The 23,169-nt window shown below is 42.0% G+C and overlaps 1 protein-coding gene and 1 pseudogene across 1 annotated transcript in view; both read left to right on the top strand.

Annotated features, from left to right (window-relative positions):
- Positions 1-4,123, top strand: part of LOC129409417 (uncharacterized) — a 27,874-nt gene extending 23,751 nt beyond the window's left edge. The window contains exons 4-7 of the mRNA XM_055155389.1: positions 1,204-1,521; positions 1,998-2,243; positions 2,320-2,607; positions 3,921-4,123. Coding sequence (XP_055011364.1) covers positions 1,204-1,521; positions 1,998-2,243; positions 2,320-2,607; positions 3,921-4,123 — 1,055 coding nt within the window. The remainder of the gene's footprint in view (positions 1-1,203; positions 1,522-1,997; positions 2,244-2,319; positions 2,608-3,920) is intronic.
- On the top strand, positions 4,011-23,169 carry LOC110155121 (NACHT, LRR and PYD domains-containing protein 12-like; annotated as a pseudogene).

Below are 23,169 nucleotides of genomic sequence, written 5' to 3'. Positions count from 1 at the left end.
TGTGTCTACTGATGGAGCTGAGCTTAGACACACAGACCTTTATTGTCTCCAGGGGGAAATTCTTTTTCATAGACACTGTCAAACATTGATACAAACAATAAAGACAAATGGACAGAGGACAGGAACACACACATGCTGCTGAAGATCCAGATTCCTGTTGCTGTTGAGAGCAGTGATGGCAGAAGGGACAAAGCTTTTACTGAAGCGTGTCTGCTTCCACCTCAGAGTCCTGTATCTGCGGCCTGAGGGCAGGAAGCCTGTGCCAGGGACACAAGGACTGTGTCCAAATGTCCAAACTATTCCCTACTGAGGACACTGTTCATCTAGAGCACTCAAACTTTCCCACAGTGCAAAAGTAGTGGGCATTGGTGGTCAGTAGAGCGGTCAATATAGACCACAATGCACTGGGAGAGTCGGGAAAACAACAGCGTTCAGTGACAGGTGCTTAACTGGACTCAACACTTGTGAATGAAGCAGACAGAAGCTCTGGTTTATGACACTTGTGAGCCCTGGTTACCTCCGCCAAGGAGGTTATGTTTTTGCCGGCGTTTGTCTGTCTGTTTGTTTGTTTGTTTGTTTGTCTGTTAGCAACATAACTCAAAAAGTTATGGACCGATTTTGATGAAATTTTCAGGATTTGTTGGAAATGTGAAAAGGAAGAACTGATTTCATTTTGGGGGTGATCCGAAGAAATTCTGGATTCTGGATCACTTTGAAATTTTAGTTAACATTGTGGTAAATGGGGCCAAAAATTTTGTTTCTCAATATCTCGGTTAATTATTGACCAAACCCCATGAAATTTGACTCAGGGATGGACAATGGGATCCTCTTTCATATTCCAAAGGCTGATCCGGATCTGATCCAGAAGACTGATTTTATTGCAATTTATATAAATGGAGGTAGTCCTTGGCGGAGGTCTGCGCTCTCTGAGTGCTTTTCTAGTTATGAATCAAACTCTCTTAAATAAAGCGTTCTGGCGTAAAGACTCTAGCGTTGGCTCATCTCAAAGTAAAAAGCTCAGACATGGACTCCACTTGAAATAGTCCTAAGCGGCTGGATTCCACTTGGACTCAAATAAAAATATCTTGACTTGACTAAACCTTTTTCCTACATGTTTCCTTGGTTCCTAACTTCTTTCCTAAATGTATCCTTGTTCCTCTCAGTCATTTCCTTCTCTCCTAATATGTCTCCTTCTCTCCTCAGAGTCCCTGTCGGTGTCTTGTATCATCAGGGAAACCTGTTTCCTGCCCTGCAGCATTGATGATCAGATCTCAACTCTCCACTGGGCCAAACACGAAGGAAGCTTAGTGGTTCATGGTTTCCAGTACGACGCAGAGTGGCTTGAAAAGCAGGCTCTGACCTTTAGGGGGCGCACTTCTTTATTTCTGGAGCAGTTCTCAGGAGGAAACGCCTCTCTCCAGCTGTCGGATGTGAAAGTGTCTGATGAAGGCACCTACCGCTGTCTCGCAGTCTCTGCTTCTGGCTTTGGTCAGGAGTTAGATGTTCATCTGAGCGTAGAAGGTAAGAGCAGCAGAGACAGGGTGCGTCTCTGTGAGACTCGACCTGTCGCCATAATCACTACATCGACTTTCATTCAATCAAAGATGCTGCAATAGTTTTAGAAACAAATATTATTACGGAGAAAAGTAAATGTAATGTGCCCAAATATAATATCATAAATCATATGTGAATAAAATAATCAGTGCAAAATAATAGAAATTAATTCCCCAAAATAATCTACAAAACACTAATTAAACTAAATATAAAATAAAATCAGTCAAATAAATCAAAGGTTACAATAATATACATATAGAAAGGGGTTACTGGGATCATGCTGCTTTAGGGTTTTTGTGTATAAAGTAATTTCAGTCTTCTGGTGTTTTGTGTTTGGATAAATGGGACTTGTAAATACTGGCAACAGGCCTTTGTGTCTCTGCAGTCGGTCTGAGTGGTCAGGAGGTCTCTGTGCTGTGCTCCTTCTCAGTGTCTCTTCGTAGGTCCTGTGGCGTCCGTGCTGATGGAGCTTAAAGGAGATGTTCTGGTCTGCAGCTCTGAGGGCATCTACCCTCAGCCCAACATGAGCTGGGCCCCTGACTCCGCCCACCAAACTCGGATGCAGCCGATGGAGAACCAGCTCTACTCCATCAGCAGCTCGCTCAGCTTTGACCCCGACCCTCCTCAGCGTTACACCTGTAACGTCAGCACGCACCACAGCTGGAAGAGCGCCACCTACAGCCTGCACCGTGAGTCTGGTCCTGTCTGCACCTGCCCTGGTCCACACCTGTCTTTTGTGAGACGGTTCTAAATGTGTGTCCACAGCTCCAGTGGAAATGTCCTCAAACGTGACCCTCCCCTGCTCCATCTCCTCGGCTCCAGTGAAGAGCCTGAAGTGGACCTTCAACTACATCCACAACATCCTGAGCCAGAGCGAAGAAAATGTGACCTACGCCACCCCCTGGAGGCCATTTGTGGTGGGCGTGTCAAAGTCGGGCAGTTTGAGTCTGAAGGAGCTGAGTCCAGAGAAAACGGGTGTGTTCCTCTGTGAAGGCCACACAGACGACCACATCTACATCTCCAGGACCCAACTCAAACCAACCAAAGGACCAGGTGAGTCCTGAGACCAGGTGAGCCCAGACCAGGTGAGTCATATGACTCTCCTGTCCAACTAAACTCAAAAGATCATTTATTTGTTTTAGATGGTCGCCTGCTTCAGCAAAGAGGGAACACAGTTTGAGAGTACACTGACCTACAGCTGTTTCTACTCACATATTAATGCACTGAATGTGTGTAAAGGCTTTAATGTTTGACTTTTCACATTATGACAAAGGATTTCCTCAAGTTCCTTTGATTGTTTCATAAACCATCTTTACTCAAAGGGGAGATCTCTTTCTTTAGAAACTCACTTCAGTGCACACCTTAGATATGTCATCACAGTTTAACAATTGTTATTATTAATTTTATTTAAATACACTCCCCACCTACCCCACTGCTCAGCTCAGCCTCACATTTGTTTCCACAAAGCTGGTGAACATTGTACTCAACAAATTTCTCAAACACCTTCCACACATTCACTCCTGTGAGCTCGGGCTCTCTCCGTTTCATGATTTCTTTTCCTTGCATCCTCGGACAAAGGCTTCCTCTGTCTCTGAGCTAGTTGTGCCATGACTGACACCTCACAAATAAACACTAGACATTTATTCTTGCAGTGAACTGTAAATAGCATCAGTAAGGGGAGTGTCGCAGCTCGGTTATCTGTGTGTATTTGGCTCTCGCGAGAACGAGAACAGAGCCCTGACAGCTGACACCGGGTTGGTGGCAACCAAGTTAGTTGCGTGTCTGTTTTTTTCCACCCAGAGACAGCAGGGGGTGCCAGTGTGCCCTTCAAACACGCCAAAATGTCATATGGAACAATCTGATGGTCTTTAAAAGACATTAATTAAGGTAAAAAATAGTTCTGCTTTAAGGTCATTTAGGCTATTTTAGATGTTATAGAAGTATAGCCGCTTTGATTTTCAAAAGTTAAATAGTCTGAGTTTTTAGGTGTAAGATTTGGATGAGAATTATGAAGTAATTAATGAAATATGACCAAAGTGTGACTGTGTTTGATCAGCCGTGCATAAACTTTATAATTGATCTGTGCTTAATCTGCGTGGTTCGTGTTGTTGGCATTATTGTTATCAACGCATCTCGATTGCTGAGCGACAGGAGCGGCTCCGTGGACTGGACCTGTTCCATTTGGGCCTTTGCGGTCTACGGGGGCTACATCAAGGAGTGGCCTTCCTCAGCTGTTGAATGGGACACGGCTTGTGTAGTGGCCATGATGCTGATTCCACAACAAAGAGCCCAGAGTCCAAAAGACATAAAAATCATTTTTACAGGTAGTATCCATCCTTTATATGTGTGTTTTATCTGTCCCACAGCAGATCCCCCTGTTTCTTCTGCTACTGTGAGTGGAGTCACAGTCTTTCTCCTCCTTCTCGTTATCATCACCATCGTCATCGTCATCGGCTTCTTCCTCTGGAGACGTAAAAAGGTCAAAGAGGTGAGAAGATCCTCCAGAGAAGCTCCAGACCAGCCCCTCAGCACACTGCTGTTACACATATACAGTCAATTTATGCATTAATTATTATTAGGCCCGAGTGGCAGAAGCTGGCTTATTAGTATCTCAAAGTGCTGCTCCTAGTGGCCGGGAAGATACTTGTGGTCAGAATTCCAAATATAGACGTGGGCTCCAGATTCACCCTATAGCTGCGAGACTTGATGAACTTGTTTTGGCTGTTGCCAAACACTGTGGGTGACGTCACACTCCCTTAGTCCACTTCCACTTAACACTGGCTGAGAACTCAGCTGCCAGTTTCACAGAGCAAAGCATTTGATTTTTCACTAATTATTTTTCATCGTTATTGGAACAGATCTAGATATTTTGTGCCCCCCAAATTATTTTAAAAGTGTTGGGCCATGGTCCTCAGAAAAACCTGCCAAAATGATGGCCTTCACAATTTTCCATTCCATGTGAAAATAAGTGTTCAGTGATGGAGAATTCTGGGTTAATGTCGTGTCTGGATGAAGAGCTCAGGTTTCAGACACACTGTGTGGGCCTGACCTCATCTGCCATGGCCCCGTTACAAACACATGAGTTTTACTTCACAATCAATCACATTCACTTCAACATATAAAATAACTTCTTTTTTTTTCAGCACCAAAAATCTGCAGAGGAAATAGAACTGTAAGTGACTTCAGACTTCACTGATATCAAAATATAATTTTCACCTTTTTCATGTTTCACTGCAGAAGCTCACAGGGAATGTTCTCCTCTGACCTTCTGCTCCTCTGACCTTCTGCTCCTCTGACCTTCTGCTCCTCTGACCTTCTGCTCCTCTGACCTTCTGCTCCTCTGACCTTCTGCTCCTCTGACCGTCTGCTCCTCTGACCGTCTGCTCCTCTGACCGTCTGCTCCTCTGACCGTCTGCTCCTCTGACCTTCTGCTCCTCTGACCTTCTGCTCCTCTGACCGTCTGCTCCTCTGACCTTCTGCTCCTCTGACCGTCTGCTCCTCTGACCTTCTGCTCCTCTGACCGTCTGCTCCTCTGACCTTCTGCTCCTCTGACCTTCTGCTCCTCTGCTCCTCTGACCCTCTGACCATCTCCTCTGCATCTTCATTTATAGATTACTTTAAAAAAAAACTGTTATTCTGAAGAAGATGCTGGAGGAACTTGTTGAAGCTTTGTCTGAGGATGAATTTCAAAAGTTCAAGAATATCCTGGCTGATGAAAGTTCAATGGGACAGTTCCCGATCATTAACAGGAATGAAGTGGAAAGAGACGGCGTCGTGAAGAGCCTGGTTCAAGTTTACGGAGTTCACAGCATCACTGTGGCCCAAAGCCTCCTGCAGAAGCTGCACAGGAGAGATCTACTGAAGACACTGTCCCGATGGAACTATCATCCTGAAGGTAAACTCCAGGGGGGCTTTTTTATTTCTTTCTTACAGAAGAGATACTCTGAGGAGATAAATATTGCTGAGGCTTTAGGACATGTATCTGTCTGTAAACTGGTTTGAAGAGCTGTAATCCCGAGACTCTACACTTTATAATGAGGTAGAACATGTTCACATGTCTAATGAACATCTGATCATATTCTGATGCCCTCTGCAGTTTGAGCTCCTCTCGCCAATGATGCAGCTTAACTTCTAAAACACACAAGAACAACACAATAAGCAATTAACAAAATGATCTGAATACTGTTGTAAAAAAATGAAATATGTGTTATGACCCAAAAGTAGAGATCCAAACAAATTTAACAAGGACACAGGAATCAAAGTTAAGAGTTCAATGATTTTATTACTTTGACTTTTTGTTTATCCATTTTGATTCTTCTTATGTTCTCTTGTTTTAAATGATTAACAAAACCTTAATGAACCTGTGTCCAAAAGAAACTTACTAACAGGAAAAGACCATGGTGACAAGTGTAAAATGCCTGCAGGCACTGAAGTAAAGAAACACCTGCAGGACCTTCGGTGGCTGGAACAAAGGCCCGTGCAATACAAGACAATCTGGGGATGAGTTTGAGTTTGACAGTTGACTTAGCCAATCATATTTCATTGAGTTATGGGCGGGATCATATCACAACATCTTCCGGCCCTTCATGAATACCCTGTGATAGCAAATATAAGCGAGATGGCAGTGTCAAAAAACATGCTGGGCACCTCTATTTGGACGCCTCGGGGATGTCAGAAAGAAGGAGAAAAAGAACGACCCGGGAACTGGAGCTCAGAGCCAAGGCTCGGAACCCATGGCTGGGCTGGAGCCCGTGGAGGCGCGGATCCATCCGTCTGTAGTTGCAGAACAGTGGCTAATGATTATTAAACAAATATATGAACTAAGTGAATGTGTGATTAGCTTATTTTATTATTATTTTTTTAAATAAATGATGTCATGATAGCCTACAATTGGTCCTAGTGAAGGCCCAGGGTCCAGGTCCGCAGTTCGCCACTGAGTTTAGGGAAATTAAGGAAGAAATAAAAGAAGAAATCAGGAGATATATCAAAGATAATGATAAGGACAATGTTTCCGCAGAAATATTATGGGATGCGTGTAACTGAGGGGTAAATTGATTGCAAAAGCCACATTATTGAAAAGAAAGCCTCAAGAAAAAAACTGAAATCTGGAACAACAACTAAGTGAAGTGGAAGACCAACATAAATTCTAACAAGACAATAATACTTTGCAGAAGATCTAAAAAAAATAAAAAGGAAATAAACCAAGAACTACAAATTCAAATAAATAAAAAGCTGTTACATTTAAAACTAAACTTATGAAGCAGGTAGTAAATCAGACAAAACTTTAGCATATAGACTGAAAAAACAGCAAGCTGAGAGAGCCATATATAAAATAAGAAAGCCATCAACCAAGGAAGTAATCTACAAACAGAAAGAAATTGGACAGTGTTTTGCAAGGTATTATCAAAAGCTCTATTCCTTAAACCAACAGGATGAAAAAGATTTGACTAAAACATTGTTAGACAAACTAAAACTACCAATAATCTCAGAAGAACAAATTTTTAACAAATACAATAACTGCTCAAGAATTAACAAAAGCAATAAAAAGACTAAAACTACACAAGTCCCCAGGTGCAGATGGATATAATGCAGAAAAAAAACTTATTCAGAAGAACTCACACCACTTCTTTTGAAAACATTCAACTGGGTTTTAAATGGAGGTCAGATCCCACCAACATGGAGTGAGACACTAATTACAGTTATCACAAAAGAGGGAAAAGACAAATTGGATTGTCCCAATTTCAGACTAATCAGCCTTTTGAACCAAGATTATAAAATCTTTACCTCAATAATGGCAAGAAGATTAGAACATATCATACCTGATATAATAAACCTGAACCAGACAGGAGTTATCAAGGAAAGAAAGACAAGAGACAACATCAGATGGACATTCCATGTAATGCACCAAATCCAAAAAAACAAAACAAAAAAAAAAAACGTCCAAGCAGTAATCATGGGCCTAGATGCCCAGAAAGCATTTGACACCGTAGACTGGACATTTATGTATGGAGTACTGTCTCGCTTTACTTTCTCGGAAAAATTTATAAAAAATAATTCAAGGCCTATATAACAAACCCACTGGGAAAATTAGAATAAATGGTATAAATGGTGGCCTAACAGACCCCTTAAAAACTGAACAAGGATGTAGAGAGGGCTGCCATTTCTCGCCAGTTTTGTGTGCAATATTCATTGAGCTTTTAGCGAGATGGATAAGGCAAAATACAAAAATAAGAGGCGTCAGGGTGAATTTGCAGATGACTTTCTAATTTACGTAACAAAACCAGCAGAATCAATTCCGGAGCTACAGTTGTGGGCAAAATTGTTGGTACTCCTCTGGCAATGAAAGAAAAATCATCAATCGTCACTGAAATAACCTGAAACTGAGAAAAGCAATAATAAATAAAAATGTACTTAAAATTGTCCAACAAAAATCCAACATTGTTTTTCACCTGTGGTTCAACAGAATTATTAGAAAAAACTAAATAATGAAACTGTTCTGGACAAAAATTATGGTTCTTTAACTTAATATTTTGTTGCACAAACTTTTGAGACAAACTGTGTAAACAAATGATTTCTGTAACTGTCAGTGAGACTTCTGCTCTGGTCAACTGGGATTTTGATCCACTCCATAAGAACAAACTGTTCTAGTCTCAGGTTTGAAGGTTCTTTCTCCAGATGCATGTTTCAGCTCCTTTCACAGATGTTCAGTAGAACTGACATCTGGACTCACAGAAGAACACTCCAGAACAGAAGAACACTCCAGAAAAGTCCAGTGTTTTGTTCAGTTAGTCATTCTTGTGTTTTTATGTGTGTTTTGGGTCATTATCCTGTTGAAGTCTCATGACCTACGACTGAGACCAAACTTTCTGACACTAGGCAATCAATTTTGTTCCAAAATAAATTCATAGTTTTGAGATTCTGTTGTATCTTGCACAGATTCAAAACGTCCTGTGTCAGATGCAGCAAACAGCCCCAGAACAAAACCAAGCCTCCTCCGTGCTTCACAGTAGGGACAGTGTTCTTTTCTTGGTGTTCTTTATTTTTGCGTCTGTGAACATAGAGCTGATGTGTCTTGCTAAAGAGCTCCAGTTTTGTGTCATCTGTCCAAAGAACATTCTCCCAGAAGCTTTGTGGTTTGTCAATATGCATTGTGGCAAATTCCAGTCTCACTTTTTGAAGATTTTCACTTTGGCTTTGGAAGCCCACTTTGGCTCAAACAGTGATGGATGGTGTGATCTGACACTGATGTTCCTCGCCCTTCAACTTCACATTTCATTTGTTTGGAGGTTGTTCTGGGCTCTTTGGTTCCATTCGTATGATCCATCTCTTCAGTTTGTCATCAGTTTTCCTCTTGCGGTCACGTCCAGGGAGGTTGGCTACAGTCCTGTGGACCTTAAACTTCTGAAGAACATGTGTTCTGTAATCACAGAAATATCAAGCTGCTTGGAGATGGTCTTATTGTCTTTATCTTTAACCTGCTTGTCACTCATTTTCTCTTCTTCTCTTTCTCTGGTCCATGTCTCCATCATGTCTCCAAACAGCACAATGACACATGTTGCCCTTTAAACAGACAGACAGACTGAACAAGTTTGAAGAACCTGTGATGCAGATTAGAGACACACTGAAGTTTAACATTTCCCCTTTGTCCAACTATTTACTTTTCTAGGGGTACTATCATTTTTGTCCAGGTCAGTTTCATTAGTTTTTTGTTTGTTTTTTGTTTTTTTCAAATAATAATTCTGTTGAACAACAATTCTGATTTTCATTGGTTATTTTTCAGGATATTTGTATTTATTATAGTTTTTCTCAGTTTCAAGTTATTTTAGTGAAAATTGTTTATTTTTCTTTCATTACCAGAGGGAACCAACAATTTTGTCCACCACTGTATATAAAACTTTAATGGACTATGGGAAAGCATCTGGTTACAAATTAAACTCTCATAAAACTCAGGTGCTGACATTCAATTATAAACCCAAATACGATATCAAGAAATTATTTTAAATTAATTGGAATATGGAATCAATGACATACTTGGGAATACATTTTCCCAAGAAAATGGAGAGAATAAACGCCATAAACTATGATCCATTAATAGCTAACTTAAAGAAAGATTTGGACAGGTGGAGCTTGATACCTTTTCTAGGAACTCTACAAAGAGTAGACTCTGTTAAAATGATCATATTGCCCAAACTGTTATACCTATTCCAAACTATACCTACTGATCCAGCAAATTCTGTGTTTTTAGAACTGGAAAAGTTATTTTCAAGATATATCTGAAAAATGTAGAATTAGGTATCAGACTCTGGAACTAAACAAAAATGAAGGAGGCCTGTCTCTTCCAAATATGAGAAACTACTAGAAAGCAGCTCAGCTAAACCCACTAGTAGACATATGCAACCCATTTTATACAGCTAACTGGAAAGAAATAGAATGTACAACAGAAAGCATACCACTACAAATGGTTATAGGAAATACAAACCTACTGAACAGATAAATTGAAGTTAACTCTTGGTCAAAAACTGCAATTAACATCTGGTCAAAATTAGTCAAGGATTACAAAGAAACTTGTTTGACGGTTAGATGGATTGCATATGACGAAGACTTTGGAAACTGTGTAATGAGTGGAGGGTGTAATACTGGGAACTGTGCAATAATGGGAACTGTGCAATGAATGAAGTGTGCAATATTTTATTGTTTAGCCTCCTGTGACCCCAGCCCCTTGGGACAACAAATGGAAATTAGCCTTAGGCTACAATCTGGTGTGTTTACATTCATGTTGTGTCATGTTTGTCCATTAACATGCTCTATCCCAATCAAATAAATAAATAAATAACTTTACCCCAAATTTAGATGACAAAACTTTTAAAATGTGGTCTGACAAGGGATTAAAAATATTTAAAACAAACTTACAATCTTGAAAGCAAAGATTTCTGCAGGTATCTTCAAATTCGCCATTATTTTGAAAAAAAAAAAAAAAAAAGAACATCGAGAAACCCCATTATCAGACATAACTAAAATATTCCTTCAATCATATCAGTCAGGTCCAAACAATAAATTGATTTCCAAATTATATAATGAATTACAAAATGCAGAGGGCGATAACTCATTGTATATAAAATTAAAATGGAAAAAGGAAAGTGAATTCAATATACAAGAGGAAGATTGTAATAAAATTCAAAAGAACATATGGAGGATCACTTCCTCTCCCTACTAGCGACAATCCCTGTGGAAATGCACAGTACGCTTCTTTAAAACACCACCATAAAGAGGTTCAAAGGCGGCTACGTCATGTTGGAGAGTATGTGGGAATAAACAGGCTGGGCATTATCACATTTTTTGGAGCTGCCCCAAATTGAATCTATAATGGGAAAAAATTGAACAAAACATTGAGGAAACATTTAGAGTAAAGATCCCTTTAAATTTTGAAAACTATGTTTTTGAGCAAAGGGACAGATGACATCAAAGGAACAAAAAAATACATGTGGCACATTCTGCTGGTCGCAAGCAAGAAAGCAATAACCAAAAAATGGATGAGTGACAAACTACTGAATTTGGGGGACTGGATTAACATTGTGGAAGACATTTCACAAATGGAAAGACCGACAGTCACACAAAGATTGGAATACGACAGGTATCAGGAAAGCTGAAAGCCATGGAAAGACTTTATTAACACCCGAACATGAAAAAAAAAAGGAACATCAGTGACAATCTTTGTCCACTGCTACTCAAATAATCAAGTTTATTTTATTTTATTCTTTGAAACTGTCATCTCTCTATTGGACTGTAAATAAAAATTTGAATTAAAAAAATATAATAATAAATTAATAAATCTTGAAACTATTGCCTGAACTGTGATATTTCAGAGCTGAACATTTTAAATAAAAAGGAGTGTTATGTTTTGGATAAAAAGGTCTTGCTGCAGAGATGCTGCTTTAAAATTTTTTGATCAGATTTTCTGTCTCTATTTCAGAGCTGTTTCTTTCCCATGATGCACAGGGGGATTTACAGTCGTACAGTTAAACATGTCACTTGTTTTGTTTATTTTCTCCTTGCAGCTCACAATATACTCCTGTATAATCACTGAAACTGACTTTTCAACTTTTCAAACCCTTTAATTCCCAGAATCCATTGTGATTTATGGTATAGTTTGGTTTACTATAAATACTGTTGGAATTTGACCATTAATTTACTGCAAAGTCTTACTTTGTAAATACTAATAGTTCTTGAAGAGGCAAAGTGAGATGGTGAATTCAAAGAAAGTGAAGGGCAGTTGTCAGTCAGTGACCATCTTGATCGCTGCTCCCATGTGACTCCCATATTTCTTTCTTTTTGCAGTGAAAGCTCTTTCCTCTTTTGGAGACTGAACATGACCAGGATTTTCTTCTGAAAAAGCTCTGGTGTTTGGAGATTCATTCAAAGGGCCTCAGTGTTAGAAGGTCTTCATGGGAGTGTGTGTGACATTCTGTCCCTGTTTGTGTCTTCACAGAGATTATCAGAAAGAGCAGTGAGGAGATGAAGTCCAGATTGAGAGAGAAGTTTAAGTTCCTCACTGACGGTATCAGTGGAAAGAAAGAAAAGAGAAAAAGAAAGTTTTATGAACACTTCACAGAGCTCTACATCACTGTGGGAGACTCAGGACAGGTCAACCAGGAACATGAGATCAGACAAATGGAGACAGCCTCCAGAAAACCAGACAATGAGACACCTGTCCAATGTGAAGACATCTTTAAACCCCAAAACCAATCACAAGAACCAATCAGAACAGTGCTGACAAAGGGCGTGGCTGGCATCGGGAAAACAGTGCTCACTCAGAAGTTCATTCTGGACTGGGCTGAAGGCAAAGCCAACCAGGACATACAGCTGCTGTTCCCGTTCACATTCAGAGTGCTCAATGTGCTCAGAGACACAAAGTTCAGCCTGGTGGAGCTGCTGCACCATTTCTGCAGTCCATCCAAACGTCTCTGCAGCTTCCAACAGCTCCAGGTGCTCTTCATCTTTGATGGTCTGGACGAGTGCAGGCTTCCTCTGGACTTCACCAAAACCGAGGACCTGACCGACCCCACAGAGTCCGGCTCAGTGCACGTGCTGCTGGTGAACCTCATCAGGGGGAGCCTGCTTCCCTCTGCTCACCTCTGGATAACCACACGACCCGCGGCAGCCAAGCAGATCCCTCCTGAGTGCGTCTCCATGGTGACAGAGGTCAGAGGGTTCACCAACCTGCAGAAGGAGCAGTACTTCAGGAAGAGGTTCAGAGACGAGGCCGACACAATCATCTCCCACATCAAGACGACCAGAAGCCTCCACATAATGTGCCACCTGCCGATCTTCTGCTGGATCACTGCCGCAGTCCTGGAGCATGTGTTGAAAAGCAGAGAGAGAGGAGAGCTGCCCAAGAACCTGACTCAGATGTACATCCACTTCCTGGTGGTTCAGGCCAAAGTCAAGAACATCAAGTATAAAGGAGGATCTGAGACAGACCCACACTGGAGTCCAGAGACCAGGAAGATGGTGGAGACTCTGGGAAAACTGGCCTTTGAGCAGCTGCAGAAAGGAAACCTGATCTTCTACGAGAGTGACCTGAGCGAGTGTAAGCTGGATGCTGCAGTGGCCTCAGTGTACTCCGGACTGTTCACACAGGTCTTTAGAGAGGAGCCAGGCCTATACCAGGACAAGGTCTACTGCTTCATCCATCTAAGTGTGCAGGAGTTTCTGGCTGCTCTTCACGTCTATCAGACCTTCATCAACACTGGGATCAACCTGCTGAACCCACCACAGTCCTCTGAGTGTCCTGACACTGAAGTCTTCTACTGCTCTGCTGTGGACCAGGCCTTACAGAGTCCAAATGGACACCTGGACCTGCTCCTCCGCTTCCTACTGGGTCTTTAACTGTCCACCAATCAGAGCCTTCTACAAGGTCTGCTGATACAGACAGGAAGTAGCTCCCACACCAATCAGAAAACAGCTGAGTACATCAAGAAGAAGCTGAGTGAGGATGTGTCTGCAGAGAGGAGCATCAACCTGCTCCACTGTCTGAATGAACTGAATGATCATTCTCTGGTGGAACAGATCCAATGGTACCTGAGATCAGGACGTCTGTCTGAAGGTGGACTGTCTCCTGCTGAGTGGTCAGCTCTGACCTTACTGTCATCAGAAGAAGATCTGGACCAGTTTAATCTGAATAAATACTGTGCTTCAGAGGAGGTTCTCCTGAGGCTGCTGCCAGTGGTCAAGGCCTCCACCAAAGCTCTGTGAGTCTCCTTTGTTTAACACAGGATGGTTTGATTCAACTTCTACATAGACAATGTTTTCTCTCTCCAGACTGAGCAGCTGTAACCTGTCAGAGCGAAGCTGTGGAGCTCTGTCCTCAGTCCTCAGCTCCCAGTCCTCTAGTCTGAGAGTCCTGGACCTCAGTCTCAACAACTTGAAGGACTCATGGCTGAAGATGTTGAGTGTTGGACTGAAGAGTCATCACTGTAAAGTGGAACAGCTCAGGTCAGAATTATACATTATAAAGGTCTTTACTTTTTGCCTGTGTCTAAATACACCTTGAGGGGTTTGCGCTGGGGGAGTAAAAGCTTTTTGAGTGATTCACTGACAGATCCAGGCTCACCTGTGCAGACTCACCATAGACTGTATTATGAAGTGAACTAAGGGAGTGTGACGTCACCCAGAGCGTTCAGCTACAGTCAGATGAATCTCACTGAGGCTAGCAGTTATAAGGGAGAATTTAATGCTGAGTTCAATATTAGGAATTCTGATGGGGAGTATCAAAGCAAATAAAGATGCCCTCCCACCCGCAGAGCTGGTTTAACATCAAGCAGGCGCTTAGCAATGCTGTCATTCAAACCTGTTGCTAACGCCAGTGGGAGCGACTTTAGGGAAAAAAAGGGAAAAGTGAATTGGAGCCAGATTTGATGGAGCCAGAAGCCGATCATCACTTCGTCTTTGGAATGTAGCAGACAGCAGGTTAAATATGTCCATTTATATAAACAGTTTATGAGACAGACCCGGGTTTAGGACTGTTTAACAAAAAATAATAAATAAAATCTATACATTATATAAGATATTAACTTTCAACCAGGCACAAATCCAGCGCCTGCAAACCTGTACACTTCATAATTCTCTTATATTTCAAGCAAATGTACCTCCTTATTAGTAAAAGTCGATCTGATCAAGTCCTGTGTGTTTGTACATCACTTAAAAAAGACAAAGCTCATCAGCACCTGGTCCCAAACAGTTTCTTGTTTACAGCAGCAAAACTTTTCACTGTATATTATTGTGTATTTTATTGAGTCTGAGAACACATAATAATCATTTATTCCTCCTCACTGTGGCTGTGTCAGGTTCAGTTTGGCGTCCAGTAATTTGTGGACTTTTCAAATGGTGGACTTCTCAACAGTCATGTTTTTTGGACTTCCACTCACCTCACGATGTCGAGCTTCAGAACTACCTAAGTGGTCGGACAAAATAGACTCCCACACACACCCTACTGCAGACATTTGGAACTTGTTCGTACCGTAACTGGAACTTTTTCTTTTGGATTAAACTCTGAACTTTTGCTCAACCAATAATACAAATCTTAACATCTGTTCCTGTTGTTGTCTGGTTTATTTGACACATTTTTGGTTTCAAACTTCAGTTCTGGTTGTTTGTTTATTCACACCTCAGGCTCCTAAAGAACCAGCCTTCTGATGCTGCCAGTTGTAATTACACATGACTTACTGTGGAGGTAATGAAGGACATCTGATCTCCTTCTGTCCAAGAACCAATGAGAACATGTTTGAAGTTAACTGTGTCCCAAGGACATTTATATTCATAAAGTATTAGGCCCATTCTTTAAATGTTTTTCATATAACTGACTGTCCAGGTTTAAAAGACGAGTAAAACAACACCATCGTACAGGAGAAATAATCCTGTTTTTGTTTTCATTAGCTCTGTTAGCCTTGAGGATGTCATTGATATAATGAAGAGTATGAAACCATCCTCCTGCCCGCTTGATGTGGTGCCATATTCACTTGTTGTAAAGGCATTTGATATTTTTTGACCACATGTTGCTAATATGGTTAACATGTCGCTTGAAACAGGCTTGGTTCCTAGCTCCTTCAAACAAGCCGTGCTTAGTCCGAGTTTAAAGAAGCCAAAATTGCCCTGCAAGGGTCAATCCTGGGGCCACTTCTTTTCTTGATGTACATTTTTCCAGTTGGTCAAATTGTGAAATGTTTCAAGAATGTTTTGTATCATTTGTACGCTGACGACATACAATTGTATTGTTCTTTTAAAGAATCAGAAATGGAAATGGACAGACTTAAAACCCTCCTGCAGTGCTTCTTTTCTATCAAACCTTGGCTTTCTGAAAACTTCTTGCAACTTACTGATGAAAAAACAGAAACTCTTATTCTGGCACCAAATGAAAAAAATTCCTCAAATTAAAGATCACCTCGGCTCTCAGTCCAATCCAGCGTTACCCCGAATTCACACCAGGAGCAGCAGCAGCGCTTAACGTAGGCGGAGTCGCTCGTACGCGTAAATTTGAAAGTTTCAATTCACACCAGAGCGTCAGAGTCGCTCCTGCTACGCAGCCTGCACATCTTCTCACTGTTTTCAGACATCACATTTTGTACTTTCTTTTTATCATTTATTTTATCATAAAAGTGTATTAAGTTAGAATGTGTATTAAGTGTATTGTGACTTAAGTGTACAACTGCAACGCATTTGCGTTTAATGAGGTTTAAATCTATTAGCACGCACATTAAACACCTCCGTTGTTTCCCTTAATAAGATCAAATCACGTATAATTAACATACATTATGAGTATGATTAAAATCATATGTCCGTCCAGGTAATAAGGCCGGTATACGTTTATATATTGATACAGAGTCCTGCAAGGATGGATATGGGCAAATAGTCTGCTGAAACGGGCGAGTTTTAACGTTCTGGAATTTTAAGGGCGGGTCAGGACTAAATCAGGTCTAAACTAGGTCTAAACCAGGACTAAACCCGGACTAAATCAGGTCTAAACCAGGTCTAAACCAGGAGTAATCTTGGAGAGACCTGCGGTCAGTCGGGGCTACACGGAAGGACCTCCGAGCACATTCCGACAGTGAGTCCTGGTTCTGGTTTAGTCCTGGTTTAGTCCTGGCTTAGTCCTGAGTCCTTGTAGAATTGGTGTCTGACATTATAAATCACGTTATATTTCTCCACTTTGAGGATTAACTTTTCGTCGTCTATCATTAACCTTTCCTTGGATACAGTGCGCATTGTTTTTGTCGCGGTCTTGACTTTGGTTAAGTTATTTTGAAAGGGCATCGGAAGTTTATTTTGACACCGCGTGTTTATTTCCTGTCCTGTCCTGTCTGTTCCCTGCTAAAAACCTTGGAGACGCTCCGTTGACGCTGCAGAATTTGAACTCCAACCTATCTCGAGCAGCGCGTCAGCATCAGACGCTCGTTGGACGTGCGTATGACACTGTCGGTGTACATTGTCAGACCGATTAAAATGGAAGTCTAAAGCTGAGCTTCTGCTGCTCGTGTGCTGTGCTTACGTGCCGTTGCGCTTTGATGTGACCTGGGGGTTTCGGAGTGCTGTTGGACAAGTCTATATCTTTGAAGGGACACTGCGTCAGCTTCAGAACATCACTAAACTCAGACCAATTTTATCAAATGCTGATCTTGAAATGATTGTTCACTCTTTTATTTCATCTCGTTTAGATTATTGTAATTCTCTTTTTACTTGTTTTAATGTTTCTACATCTAAGCGGCTGCAACTTCTACAAAATGCAGTTGCAAGGTTTTTACCAGGAGCGAACAGGCGAACACACGTTACACCAATTTTATCTTCACTGCACTGGCTTCCTGTTAAGTTCCATGTTGATTTTAAAATATTGGTTTTAACTTACAGGGCTTTAAATGGACAGGGCCCCAGTGCATCAGTGACCTACTCCTCAGGCTGCATCCTCCGGTCCTCTGGTCAGGGCCTTTTGATGGTTCCAAAGACCCGATTTAAAACTCGGGGTGACGTGAGCTTTCACACTGGGGCTCCCAAATTATGGAATGCCCTGCCCCTAGACCTACGTGAGGCAGACTCTATAGACTCTTTTAAAAAGCAGCTCAAGACACTGCTGTTTAGACTTTAGGCTTTTAGTTGACTGTGTCTGTAATTCCTCTGTTCTTGTGCATGTTGTTTTTATGTTGTTTTTTGCTCTGTAAAGCACTTTGTGATTTTTTTTATCTGTGAAAGGTGCTATATAAATAAAGACTTATGTGAAAGGATGTGTCTGAACTTGTCACTTCTGTTGTGAGTTCTTCTCTAATGAGCTTCTGTCTCCTCCTCCAGACTGAGCAGCTGTAACCTGTCAGAGAGAAGCTGTGAAGCTCTGTCCTCAGTCCTCAGCTCCCAGTCCTCTAGTCTGACAGTCCTGGACCTCAGTCTCAACCACTTGAAGGACTCAGGGCTGAAGATGTTGTGTGTTGGACTGAAGAGTCCTCAATGTAAACTGGAACAGCTCAGGTCAGAGTGGTTCATATTCTTCACTATTATTACATAACCTGTGGGTATTTGCATTGTAAAATAACATTTGATAAAGTCACATAAAGATATGGGACTTGTTGTTTGTCTCATTTGGGTTGAATATTTTTAATGAATGAACTGATTACAATAACCTGTGTCCTCAGACTGTCAGGTTGTCTGTTGTCAGAGGAAGGATGTGTTTCTCTGGCCTCAGCTCTGAGGTCCAACCCCTCCCATCTAAGAGAACTGGACCTGAGCTACAACCATCCAGGAGACACAGGAGTAAAGCTCCTGTGTGCTCTACAGGAGGACCCCCACTGCATACTGAACACTCTCGGGTATGGACCACTTTACTGTGGACACAAAGACACTTTCACCAAACATGTCGACAGAATTTGACTAAGAATCAAAGTGACTTAAAGTGGCTTTTCCTTTCATCACAAACATTAGAACTGTCCATTCATCACAAAAACTAGTTGAGCTGCTCCGTCCTTCATGCCCCACGTGCTGTATGAGCCAGTTACTGATGCTGAGTGTGAATGCGGTGTATTCATCATCCTCAGGCCTCAGCTCAACATTGTCACACAGATCATTATAAAACCTTAGAGCTGTGACCTGCATTAAAGCTCCATATTACACTATTTTCTGATCTCTGTTCTAATGTTGTTTCCTCATCACAAACACACCTGGACCTGTGTTTTGTTTCATTTACACATGTTTAACACACAAACCTGCACATTTAGGCTGAGCTCTTCTCTCAAACCGAAAACACTCTTGTGATGTCATGAGGTGATACAGGAAGTGCTCCACTATGTTTTAAACAGCATACACCTTCACTAGAATCATTTGGATCATTTCAGTCCTGGAATTTGCTATCTCTACTAAACAAAAGGTAAAAGGAACTTGAAAAAGTGCCACTTCATGACATCACAAGGTGGAACAGAGCATGTTGAGTTTTGGAGATGTAGACAGAGTAAAGGCTCTTTCTGCTTCTTTTTCATACATAAATAGATCCGTGCATTCCAAGTGTAGAAACCGTCTGTATTTATGGTCTAGGAGCCAGAGCCTCCAGCGCGATTCTTTTGCTTCTTTTTCTTACTCTGATGTTTTATGAGTCACTCCTCGGGACTTTACGAGTTCAGGGTCTTTTGTTTCAGCTCCGTTTGGTCTCAGGACCCAAACCCCTTCTGTAGGACCCACTTTGTGTGAAATGATGTGAGTGTGTTTAAAGTGCTGCTATAGTCACATACAGAGTCATGACATTGATGAGGAACACAACAATAGAACATTACAGGGGTTTATGCATTTATCTTTACAATTAGTACAACATTTATACTGAAAAATTCATTCACAAGGACAAATCCTCTCCACAAACTGACTGTGACACATGGACATCGAATTACAGTTTCAGATGTAAATAGAAACTTCCTTAAATCATCAGTTTCAGATGAAGCCCAAGATGAGCTGTGTGACGAGGAGAGAGAAGTATTTGTTTGTTTTGAAGCTGGTTCTAGTCTCTTTTGAAAAAGTTGAGCTTCCACTGTGGAGCTGTGTTCACTACTGCCCCCAGTGGTCAGCTCATGTACTGCTCCAGTGCTCAGACTCCACATGTTCTGAGGAGACGGAGCAGATTCCAGACAGAAGCTCACAGAGGACAGAAGCCTCTATGTGTATCCGTATGTGTAGAGCCTAAATGAGCCTTAATAATAAAGGGTCAGTCAAACATGTGTGAATGAAACAAAACACAAGTCCAGGTGTGTTTGTGATGAGGGAAGCACATTATAACATGGCTTAAAGCTCACAGAGTCCATTTAGTGTCATATGGGCCTTTAAAGAGCGTAGTGTTGGTCATTAGAGTCTGAGCAGAGTCTATAAAGTGAAAGGGAGTTCCAAAGACAATATAAAGCAGCAGTGAACATGAAGCATGGAAAAGGCTTCATTAGGAGCTGACATACATGTGCTCTCATTCTAATGATCACTTTGGTTTGTTCAAACATTCAATGTGTTTCACATCTCCATGTGTTATTTAGAGAAGTGGAGAGAAAAACACCAAACACACAGGTTTAAACGGACTGAAACATACTCAATGTTTCACACTCGTGTGTTTCAGACTCACGTGTTTCAGACTCACGTGTTTCAGACTCATGTCTTGTGTTTCAGACTGAAGCCTGCTGGAGCTGAGTGGTTGACACCAGGACTCAGAAAGTGTAAGTGTTGAATGAATTTAAAACAGACACAGACTTATTTCAAATGGGTGTGAGACACAATGCATGATGGGAAATTGAGTCCTCACATAAAATGTGTGTAGTTGTGTGAGAGCTCAGACTATGTGCTCTAGAGCTGTGTGCTGCTGCTGGAGCAAAGGAGGAGCTCTGGAGCCACTGACACAGGCACAGCTGTTGGACTCAGCACAGGACATTTTAAAGAGGGGCCATTCTGCAAAATCATCCATCCATCCATTTTCTTCCACTTATCCGGGGCCGGGTCGCGGGGGGCAGCAGTCTAAGCAGGGACTCCCAGACTTCCTTCACCCCAGACACGTCCTCCAGCTCCTCCGGGGGAACCCCGAGGTGTTCCCAGGCCAGCCGAGAGACATAGTCCCTCCAGCGTGTCCTGGGTCTTCCCCGGGGCCTCCTCCCGGTGGGACATGCCCGGAACACCTCCCGAGGGAGGCGCCCAGGAGGCATCCGGAACAGATGCCCGAGCCACCTCAACTGGCTCCTCTCGACATGGAGGAGCAGTGGCTCTACTCCGAGCTCCTCCCGTGTGACTGAGCTCCTCACCCTATCTCTAAGGGAGCGCCCAGCCACCCTGCGGAGGAAACTCATTTCACAGAAATGAGTTTCTGCAAAATCAATCTTTTTTCATCTTTCTCCCACATTATAACCATGTTACTCATCACAAACCTGCCTGAAGAGGTTTGACACTCATCTATGTTTGACTCATCTAAAGATCTCTCCTGGGCCCTATTCAAACCCTCCTTACGGTTAGCAGTACGAGCCTGTACGAGGCTCCACCCACAAGCTTACGTCCCCCATACTCCCACACGATAATTCTCAATAAATACACAAAAACATGACACAAAACTGAACACAGTGACTGGACAAACCTGATGTTTGTGCAGGAGTTTTGTTAGTAGGACGCACAAAGAGTGTGTGTGATAGTGCTCTGAAGGGGGACTGACTTAGCGTGGGGAGCAAAGAGAGGGGAGACTTAGAGCATCAAAACTCAACTGAAACATATAAAACATGTGAATATAATAACTTGCAATCAAAATTATTCAACCCCCACTGCAAATTAGGTTTATTGGTAAAATGTAGAAAACTTGCAGCTGTTTACAAAAAAAAGAAATCAAATAAGAACCATTTGAATAGCTCCACACAACTAATATTACAAGTGGTTTCTCCAAATTCAACACAAAATGCTACTTTTAATGACTACTGCAGTCTCAACATGATTCAACCCCTTCATGACAAGCATCTGTAGTGCTTCGGAGAGCACCTTTTGCTGTTATGACCTGCTCAACATGATGCATAGCCAGACACCAGCTTCTGGCAGCGTTCCTGAGGAATCTTAGTCCATTCCTCATGGATAAAGGCCTCCAGTTCACTAATATTCTTTGGTTTCTCTGCTGCAACCACATTTTTTAAATCCCACCAAAGGTTTTCACTAAGGTTCAAGTCAGGCGACTGTGATGGCCGCTCTAGTCTCTTTCAGGACTTCTTGTGACACCAAGCCTTAGTGGACTTTGAGGTATGCTTGGGATCATTGTCCTGTTGGAAGGTCCAATGACGCCCAACCTTCAGTTTCCTCACAAATGACATGACATTTTCTCCCAGGATTTCCTGATACTTGTTTGAATCCATCTTACCGTCCACACGCTGGAGGTTTCCAGAGCCAAAGGAAGTGAAGCAGGTCCAGAGCATCACTGAGCCACCACCATGCTTCACTGTAGGCAGGGTGTTCTTTTCAGTGGATGCTTTATTCTTCCTCCTCCAAATGTACCACTGATCCATAGGCTCAAAATATTCCAATTTTGTTTCATCGCTCCACAGAACAGAATCCCGAAACCTCTTTGGCTTATTTATATAGTCACATATAAATTATAGTCACAGAAATATGAGATAAACACAAGAGTGGAAGGATTAAGAAATAAAAGAAGAAGAAATACAGTGAAAAAAGACATGAATCCTAAATCAGTGAAGCCTTTAAATCCATCTTTAATGAACAAATGTGGCCATATTGTTCTAGAATTAAATGTGTGTGTCACATGTTGAGAGTGGACAGGGGACTAACTGCTGCTGTGTTGTGTCTTCTCTCCATCAGATTTCTGTGATCTCACTCTGGATCCAAACACAGCGAACAGACTCCTCAAAATGTCTGACAACAACAGGAAGGTGACACTTGTGAGAGAGAAGCAGCCGTATCCAGATCATCAGGACAGATTTGACTACTGGCGTCAGATTCTGTGTTCCACTGGTCTGACTGGTCTCTGTTACTGGGAGGTCCAGTGGAGTGGATTGGTTTATATATCAGTGTCTTACAGAAGAATCGGAAGGAAAGGAGACGGTGATGACAGTGCTTTTGGAAACAATGATCAGTCCTGGAGTTTGGAGTGTTCTGAAGGTGGTTTCTGTGTTTGGCATAATAACAAACAAACCCTCCTCCCTCAGGCCTGCTCCTCTTCTGGGAGAGTAGCAGTGTTTGTGGACTGTCCTGCTGGCTCTCTCTCCTTCTACACAACTGACCCACCTCCACACCTTCAACACCACATTCACTCACACTCTGCTCCCTGGGTTTGGGCTCAGTGATGAAGACTCCTCAGTGTCTCTGTGAGCTCCGACAGACTCACACTCCTCGCTGTAAAATACTACAACATTTTTCATTTATTTTTACATCATTGAACAAAAAAGTGATTTGTAGATTCAACCAGGACTGAACTAGGACTATACCAGGTCTAAAGCTTAAATGTGAACGTGCTGCTGTGGCCATGTATAACCCCTGACCCAAGGTTACTAGAGTAAAGTAATCGAGTATTTTGGACCAGGCACTAGGTTCTCAAAGGCTACAACATGAAGAGTAAAGTAGGTGCGAGTGTAAATGAGATGA

The sequence above is a fragment of the Boleophthalmus pectinirostris genome, unplaced genomic scaffold (assembly GCF_026225935.1).
Source record: "Boleophthalmus pectinirostris isolate CB_2022bp ecotype Guang Dong unplaced genomic scaffold, ASM2622593v1 HiC_scaffold_2, whole genome shotgun sequence".
Taxonomy (NCBI): domain Eukaryota; kingdom Metazoa; phylum Chordata; class Actinopteri; order Gobiiformes; family Gobiidae; genus Boleophthalmus; species Boleophthalmus pectinirostris.
The sequence above is the reverse complement of the archived record's forward strand: the minus strand, read 5'-3'. Positions and strand labels throughout refer to the sequence as shown.